Source organism: Saccoglossus kowalevskii, chromosome 19, assembly GCF_978046115.1.
Source record: "Saccoglossus kowalevskii chromosome 19, keSacKowa6.1, whole genome shotgun sequence".
Lineage (NCBI taxonomy): Eukaryota > Metazoa > Hemichordata > Enteropneusta > Harrimaniidae > Saccoglossus > Saccoglossus kowalevskii.
In genome coordinates this window covers 29,149,719-29,159,544 of record NC_140659.1, presented here as the reverse complement: position 1 = coordinate 29,159,544, position 9,826 = coordinate 29,149,719, and the positions used below count along the sequence as shown (strand labels likewise).

The following is a 9,826-nucleotide window of genomic DNA, read 5'->3' as shown; positions in this document are numbered from 1 at the left end:
CGTACACTAAGTACCGCCGGCGGCAAAATGCAAATGCAGTTCGTTCATAAATAGGAATAAATACCCCCTAAATCGTCACGCATACACTAGGACCTAGAACATTCACACCAATCATCCCCAGGATTGTAACCGGAGAAGGTTTCGGGTTATCTGGTTGCTTAGATACTATACGCGCGAAGTTGGGTGGTTGATTCACTTCCGATCAACGGGGATATATTTTCAGGCTGATATTTTAATTTACCAACTATAAAGTACAGTACAGAGTATGTTGATACTGTATTTGAAGGCAAAAATCTTAAAATAGGAAAACACTCTTTTAATTTTACAAGGAAAAAAATCATACTAATTCGACTTGTGAACAAACTGTGACAAACGGGTTCACTGACGACGAGTTATAAAACGGCTCCATTTCGAGTCCACTGCGGGCGCTCAGTAGCATAGTAATTATGAAATATGAAACTCTGATGTCCTATATTTGAAGTGCACAACAAAATGACCAGCTTACATAAATTTTCAATTAAAATTAGATAATACATATAATAATCGCAGAATTTTTGTAGAATGCATAATTATACTGCAGAAATATTGAAACATTAATGTAATGTACAAAGTCATAATTTAACGAATTTAACAGAAAATGTAATATAAAACATTTCGCTCTTAAAAACGGTTAGCATAGTAATGTATATACATTGTGTAATACTTTGGGTAAAAGCAGTGTTTGTTTTAAAACAGTTATCTGTAATTTGAGATTGAAAGACTTTTCATTAAAAAATACAAATGCTATCCCTTTTTAGATGTGAAAAATGCTGCTTAACATAGAGTCTCTTTAAAAGTATAACTCTCGTCCTCAACAAAGGCACCGGAATTACACGACATAGCGTCTTCAGTATTGGCAGCAATTGCGCATGCGCCAGTTTGCTCAAGCTCGACTCCTGAGAACAGCGAATCATGGGATGTTTTACCCACCAGTATTTCAGTGGCCGTATTACAATTTGCTATAAGATCTGGGTCCATGTTGAGACCACTTCTGGGAGAGTTATCATTGTTTATTTTACCATCAATAAATTCAGTAGACATGCTACTTGCAAATAAGTGTTCGTTGCTAGGGCGGTGTGGCGCAGCATCACCGAAAAGTGTTCCAAAGTAATATGAGTCGAATGTCTCATCATCCGGGGTCTGACCGAACGAATCTGAAAATGGTCTTTTCCATTGAAATTCATTACCATTATCATAGCTGAAACTCCTAATAGTAAAACTAGTATCTTTGTCTGGTGTTGCTAGCGACCTAGTGCTTGAATGTGTGAGCGTTCTCTTACTATATACACTGGACTTAACCGAATTATTGCCGCTCAGTAAACTGTGATCTCCGCCATCATCAGACGCACCACCCGATTCGTTAGCACTCTCATCGTCGGCGCTATCCTCGTCGCTACTAGACTTCCTGTGTACTGGCGCGAACGTCTCCGGGTTAAATTGTGCCAGGTCCGGTCGTTGATGTGTTGCTATTTTTCTTTTTCTTTTCTTTTTTCTCCTTTTTGCTTGTACTTTCATCCATTGCCGCGTCTTGTAGTAGTTCATTTTAGCTCCCATATGTCTCAAAAGCTGCATAAGTTTGGCCGATGCTAGGCTGATACACATCGAGGTGTACGCTAGTCCCAACACCGCGTATACCACAGTACCTATCATAATCTCATCGTCATGGCGCGGTACGTAATCCCCGAATCCAATCGTACTCAGCGTGATGAAACAAAAGTAAAAAGCTTCGAGAAACTCCCATTCCTCAATATGAGACTGTATTAAAGCCCCCATTCCAACGTACAAGAGCAAAAGAAAAAGACAGAACCAGACAGGGAAAGTGACTTTGGAGATTTCTAACTCTTTTCGTTTTTCACTACTATTTTCATTGTCGTTATTGTCGTTTTCATTGTCATCGGCGCTAACATTTGTGACGTTGCTCACTTCGCGTGCAAATGGTATGTTCCCCATTATTCGGGCTTTCGACGAGTCCGGCCAGCCGTCTGACATAATGTGAGAGCGGCTAGCACGTGCTAACACGACACGGCGCATCTCGTCGTTGTTTGGCGCTGCGTACATATCGTGCGCATGCGTCGCGCCACTACGACGTCCTCTTCGATAACCCAAGTTGTTCTCCTGTTTTTCAGGACTTCCTTCGTCTGAATGGACGTCTACGTAAGTGTCATAACCTCTAGATCTTCCAGGCACATGCTGAGGAGTGTTTTGAACGCTGCTATTGTTACTCATTTGTTGATCACAAATCCCACTGTCCGTAAAACTGCTGAAATCAAATCCATCATCTATCGGAAGCCTCTCAAGAACAACGCCCTCGTCGGATGTTTTCTTCTTTGGTTCTCGCCTTCTGTTTTTATTGTAACGATGTAATATTACCACCCATAGTATTTTTCCCCACCGTGCCATTAACGTTCCTAGATAGACAGAAACACAGAAAAAAAATACGTCAGTTTGAGTGACAACATGGCTGGAACTCAGAGATAGCACAAAGTCGAATTCCTAACACAAAACCTCTCGTGCATATTGCGCCCCTGTTTGAAAGAAGCGAAATTTGTAGCAATATCCTCGGGCTATATATATATCGACGGCAATATTTGCAGGGCAGTATATCTGAACTATATTGGCTGCGATATTTGAGAGACAATTTATCTAAACTATATTGGGAATAGCATTTATAGGGTAATACAGCTGAACTATATTGACTACGATATTTGCAGGGCAATATATCTGAACTGTATTAACGGCGATGTTCGCATGAAAAAAACAACAACAACTAAACAATATTTCCAATACCTTAATTGTATTGATGTTAATTATTTGCATACGCAAACTACTTGTATAATGATGGCAATGTTTGCAGGGCAATAAACCTGAACTATATTGACAGCGATGTTTTCAGGGCAATATACCTGAACTATATTGACAGCGATGTTTGCAGGACAATATACCTGAACTATATTGACAGCGATGTTTTCAGGGCAATATACCTGAACTATATTGACAGCGATATTTGCAGGGCTATATACCTGAATCTTGTTAGTGGCGATGTTTGCTGGGCAATGTACCTGAACTATATTGACAGCGATGTTTTCAGGGCAATATACCTGAACTATATTGACAGCGATATTTGCAGGTCTATATACCTGAATCTTGTTAGCGGCGATGTTTGCAGGGCAATATACCTGAACTATATTGACAGCGATGTTTTCAGGGCAATATACCTGAACTATATTGACAGCGATGTTTGCAGCGTAATATACCTGAACTTTATTGGCGGCGATGTTTGCAGGGCTTTATACCTGAACTTTATTGGCGGCGATATTTGCAGGGCAATATACCTGAACTATATTGGCGGCGATGTTTGCAGGGCTATTTAACTGAACTATGTCCGCGGCGATGTTTGCAGCGTTCAATATACCTGAACTATATTGACAGCGATGTTTGCAGCGCAATATACCTGAACTTTATTAACGGAAATGTGTTCAGGGCAATATATCTAACAATATTGACAGCAATGGGAACGGTACTGATAGTGATGTTTTGGGGGCAATGTACACGTGAACAAAGCTTCTCCAAAAGGGAGCCGGCGGAAATTGGGTTGCGCCGAAAATGAATTTACTGCCCTCTATCTTCCTCCGTATAAAATTTTAACTCACGTTCATGTTAGAACAGAACTTATTAACGAATCTGCATTTTGCAACAATTAAACGGACACGTTCATGGGAATTATTGTTACGTCTACGGCAGTGCATAGAGTTGATTATAGAGTGTCATCACACTTTCTCCGCCGACCCCACTCCCTGCCCGCGCGTGCCGATTTTTTGTTTCAAATGATAACCTAACCACCCCATCCAAGATAATTATCTATCCACCGTACTCCGCCGCACTAGATTGTGATGCCTTCCAGCTAGATATCACATTATGGTGGCGACGTGCTTATGATTGTTGAAATTGATAAAGCAGCGTAGACACAGACGAATAAAAAAGGCACAAACATAATAGCTTAATTTCCAACCAAACGAAGCCTGTAAATTTACCCACATTCATCTCTTCTGACAGAGGTATGCGATACTCCAAATTATTATGACATTTTTTCGGAAACAATTTGAAAGCGAAATGCCAGAAATAATCGCGCAAATTTCTCTTCGCAAATCCAAATGAAACCGCCTTCCTGAGTTCACAAATAGAGAAAAAAACTGCCGCGTTGTTTGGATGTGTCGCCTGAAGCAAGGATCTGATGAGGCTGCGCGCGCATACATGCCTTACCTATATCTGTAAGCACAAGGAGATTAAGAGGGATGCCGACCATTGCAAAGAAAATGCAGAAAAGTCGTCCTCTGTTTGTGATCGGCGCAATATTGCCATAACCTGCGGGTTAGAAGAAAAACAAGTGCGATTAACATTTAGATTACAAGACTGGCACGAACTACTTAAATGTCAATGTGATTATAAGAAAGAAACACAAACACAGGGAATAGTATTCGACGCCCAATCTCACAAATGACAGTCACCCCCGTAAACGCCTGCGAAAGGTTAACTGCATGTTACACGCATTGCGGTGAATAAGAAAATGACGGTGAACTTGGCCTTTCAATTAAATACACCTGTATTTCTAAATGATACTTGCATGTATATGTGTGCACGAAGGGTAAAAGTCAAGGTTAAAGTTAGCCGTCAAAAGTGGAATTATGTCGGTATGGTGGATATACTGTTAACTTCTTTACTAAGAGAACATAGAGAAGGAAAGTGGAATAATAACAATGAACGTTTACGTCTTTATTCAAGTAACTAAATATGACAAAAACATATTTTTCTCTCTGACTTTTTCATCAAAAAGTGTATTTATTCTTGATAGATTGCGTTGTGCTATTTCCAAAAGCAATATACAAAATGTAGTCTTCTTATTATCAATAGTTTGATCATAGAAAACGCTAATTCCAAGCTTCGTTATCTCCGTGCACACGAATGGCGTCCAGTATTGACGAACTTTGTAGGATACAACTCATCACTATGGCTTTGATTAGCAGATCCACGTTTAGACCACCTGATTATATTCCCATCAACATCAGTTTCCATCTATTTCATGTACAGTTTTCCAATTTGAAAACAAATAGAGCCCCCTTTAATGGACTTTTCTTATTCAACTATCGGATAGACATTCAAACACTTAATGTCACGTCGTAATGAATGACGTCACTGTGGATATTGTGAAGCATGAATAGGGGTGAGTACCGTGGATGAGATATTCTAACATCAAGTGTTTTTTTTTTTTTTTTTTTTTTTTTGAATGTCACTGTTGTCTCTCCTGATTTTTTTTGAATGTACAAATTGCAAGTGCTAGTGCTGACACATAGTGCATTTTTGCCCCAGAAGTCATTTCCTGTCTGGGACTACATGACAGGGCTGTGCGGCCATCTCCCTATCAAATGGCAATGACAAATGACACAAGCACCAGCGGACCTTAACCAAGGTTCCCCCAAAGTCGCATTCGTCAGTGAATGAATCTCGGCCAGTGGATAGGATTTGAACTTGGGTCTACCGATTTGGTTTCTAACATCAAGTTGAATTGTGATCGAACAAATTGTGTATACATTGATAACATTTCCTAAGTTAGTGTAGAAGAGCGTTCATATCCTAGTACACATCACATACTAGTATATCGCTTGGACACACACACAACGGGCGTGTAACTGGGCCCTACATAACTTTCTAACCCGGCGGTTAGATAAGGTGTATTGTATATTTGTGTGGAGCTGGGTAGCATGAGAACATGTATGAGGACTAGGATTTAAAAACGGTATATACAGAAAGGATATCCTTTTAATATTAGTTGTAATGATTAAAGGTCGGGTAGCTCTGATTAAAAAAACCCACACGTTTCAATGATGTGGACATCACGGTTCGTGGAAAACAGGTGAGAGTGTACCAGAGGACACAGTGTAGAAACCCATTCTTAATTTGATATTTAGATCTGCAGATACGCTCCATTCAACAGAATGTATTTACCATATGATTTACATTCAAAAAGTTCAATGCGTTTTCTTTTATTACTGGAAACAGGAAATTCAATCAGGTGTCTCGCGAATGTACTTTAGTCATCAATTTGGAGCACGGTTTCCAAAACGCGCATGCGCGGAAGTTGTATGAGCATGCAATTTTGAGACTAGACTTCCGGTAACTGTTGAAGCGAAGGAATTGATAGAAATTTACCATAGTTCATAATCAACGATGACATACGAGAAGAGATTGATTTCATTTACGATAGTACATCGTAAAACATCAATCAATTAACCAATCGATCGATCAAGTAATCAACCATTGAATATACAAATTAGTTACTAATCAATATCAAGAAAATACAAGTTGATTTTAAAAAATACAACTATTTTTTTGTCGCGGGTTGATCCGATTAATTATCCACAAAATCAGACGTCGCAAGCGCAATTAATATGCAAAATAATCCATTTCAAAATCAATTTGTATGTAAACTATACAAGTATTGTGCCAGTCATTATAGCTTTTCAACAGACTAGGTAGCAGAAAACAAAAGTAAATCAGCGTTAAGACTTTACTGTGTCAGCCCAGCTGACGTCATCGTATGGAGTGGGACAGTTTGACTAGTGCGAAATATGACGCATATTATATAAAGTCGGAAAAGCTGCAATGTACAAATACAATTCCACTTGTAAACTACTAACTAATCATATGAATAACAATTTTGAATAACAATTATTTCACGAAGTAGTTGAATATTGCTTTTAGTAGAGGACAAATTTTCCACCCAAATTTGCTTTCAGATTTATTCCATATATTTGACATTTTTTTAATTTGATATCAATTTTACAACTTTACAGATAATGTCATTGCTGTAAAAATGTTATCAACAATTATATCAGCATCCTTTGCGTAAACAATCAGATAGCGAACAAAACTATTTTAGACAAACTATGGCTAAATTGACGATGACGTCGCCTGATCTGAAGATAACTTGTTTGTTTATTTGTTTGGCTAGTTTGTTTGAATATTTTTCATAACATTTGACAAACAGCTTCAAACACACGGATTATCATTACGTATTTCCACCATTCTTCAATTTTAGTTAGTGTGTAAAATGTGTTCCTACCTATTGTTGTGATCACCGTGGTTACAAAGAAAAGCGCCCCACTGAGGTCCCACGTCACGTGATCTAGTGATGGGTCCAGACCTATGCTATATGACTCTTGTATCCTTTTCTCCCACTTAGCCAAAGCTTTACTCGCCAGGACCGTCCAGTTCTCGCGGTTAGTTATCTCTATTGACGAGTTCCAGAGGCGCTCCAATAGTTGCCTCCGCTGCTTAATCAGAAGATTTCTCTCCGTCGTCTCTTTCGGTCCTTCAGTCAACATAAAAACTGACGCCCCGATAAAACTGTACACAACTAAGAGAGAAATCAGTCCTCCATGCGACGATACAAAATGTATCCAGTGTTTGGGATGGCATTTCCACTGTCGAATCTCCTCACCATCTTCACTATCGCCGAACTCCGACTCGTCATCGTCGTCCTCTGCTCGACGCGATATTCGCCTGCTCGCGATCGGTACCTCCATTACAGTTGTTCGCAGTGTGAAATATACAAAATTATTGTCGATTATTATCGATCATTCATAGAGAATATGGAACATTGGTTGTCTCGAATTGAACATTTGTCACGTCCATTCTACGTCCACGAAAATTAAAGATCATTAAATTCGATTTCCGAATTCATCACTCCATCACTCCCTTTCAAGACAATATAACATGAAGACGTTACACTGACGTTGCTTCGACGCACTGAAACGAAAAAAGAAATGACTGATTGACGATGATTGTAGAAGAAAATAATTGAACAAAAATGATGATTTCATATTCATATCATCTCTATATCTATACTTGTAAACATCTCTATTCATCTTCAACATAAAAAGCAATGCATCATCATGACTCAACAGTCAAAAGATTTCACGTATACCACGCAATCTTGTAAATTAACCGTAGAAACCCTTTCGTAACAGTACGTCTTGCGCAAGACAGTGGCAGCTGTTGACGATAACCAATGCGGACAGTAAGTAACAGCTAAACATATTATATAGCGGGGAAGTGTTGGCTTCACGTTATGTCCTCATGAAGTTGGAACTGGGAAGTCGAGGCGACCTGTGACTCCCACGGCTGCTGAACACATCAACAGAGACCATCTAAATCTGATTTCATTTATTTGCATATGAGCCGTGCTGTTGATTTGGCATGCAGGAAACACTGACCCTGTATTGGCAAACAAGACAAACCAATCCAAGCGAATTCAAGCGAAAAGTTACTTCGGTAAACTTTGGAGCCTTTCAAGCGCAGCGATCTGATTAGCATAGCTCGCGAAATTTGATTCTTATAGTACATTTATCATACAAAGATACGCTTGATGCACTTTTGGGCTGCTTTCCGTATTTCCTATCGTACACACGCAATCTCAATCAACGAGAACGAATTTTATTTAAAATATAATCGATATTTGGTCTCTGGGGCCAAACGCGACAGTAAATGAGAATTCCCTTCCGTTTTTCTCAAGGATTATGACAGATCTAATTTCTAAAACACGGCTACATTGCATCACAGTATATGTGTTAAATTCATATAACCACTTGTCAGTTTCATTCTGTGAATTTTTGTAGCAAGAGAAAAACAAAACAATGATGAATTACAGTTTCTGGTGTACGGGGAATGCAGCCGAAGACGAATTCTATCTCAAGCGGTTTTTATAAAAAACAAAAACAAATTAAGCATACACGTCACGATGCAATCGTAATATCTGCACAATTCCTCTCTCATATTATAGATTTTGAATCCAATTTCTCATCTCAAATATTTCGAGATGTCTTACTCATGAAACCAAATGACTGGAAATGACGCAAAATGAATAAAGTAAAGCATTTCAAATCACCTGAGTCGGCCTTGGCACAAGTAGTTTGTTTAATATATTCTCGCGTGCATTATTGTTATTAGTTACCTAATAAATCGATGGATTCGCTTTCTTGCTTGGCACAGAAAAAACAATTACGCCATCGCTGCTTTTGTTCAACGTACCCCCGATTTTCCCCTCCGGGTAACCGTTACATCAATGTTTTATACCACAATTAGAAGGTATTCGTGCGTGAGGTCACGTAGGCATCAATATAATTCTCTATATTTTGGAAAAAAATCCTCAAGTCATATTGACCACATGCCCCTGATTGATGTAACCATGGTTTTCGGAACAGTGAACGCGATGAGTGGGGAGAATGGAACATAAATCGTGACTCTCATGCTCTCGCCCTTAACGAGATCACGTCATTTATGTCCAATGCAAGATTATTGAAACCCAAGCTGGTTTTTCTTCAAAATGGCGGACTAATACTTACAAAGTCAGCTGGGTCCAAGTTCAAAAGATCAGCCTATGGTTGATTCAGAGTCATGATTTTGAATCATTGAAGCACTACTGTGACACCGTTGATTTTAGTTTGATTTCAGAACACGACATTTTGCGAGAAAATGCACACATTTTGGCCGATTTGACTCGAAGGAAAGCGTTACTAATTGACCTGATTGGCGTCTACTATAGTTTTGAATGTCTCTTTAAATTTTTTTCTGGATATGCCTCGACTGATTTTATTCAATCGTTAATAATATAAGGGTCATATAAGGCGGTATTTTGATTACCGTAATGAATAATAACCACTGGGTTGTACTTTTATATTTATGAGTTGTAACCATTTTATTTTACACATCTTCCTTATTTGAAGGCATGATA

At 38.9% G+C, this 9,826-nt stretch overlaps 1 protein-coding gene across 1 annotated transcript; it reads right to left on the bottom strand.

The window, feature by feature from the left end:
• Positions 1-212: 212 nt before the first annotated feature.
• On the bottom strand, positions 213-7,782 carry LOC144356718 (uncharacterized). The gene is made up of 3 exons (XM_078011393.2): positions 7,157-7,782; positions 4,300-4,401; positions 213-2,447 (listed from the first exon to the last, which is right to left on the bottom strand). Exons 1-3 carry the CDS (start codon positions 7,617-7,619, stop codon positions 814-816), a joined length of 2,199 nt encoding a protein of 732 aa, XP_077867519.1. The 5' UTR covers positions 7,620-7,782; the 3' UTR covers positions 213-813.
• Between the last annotated feature and the right edge of the window lie 2,044 nt (positions 7,783-9,826).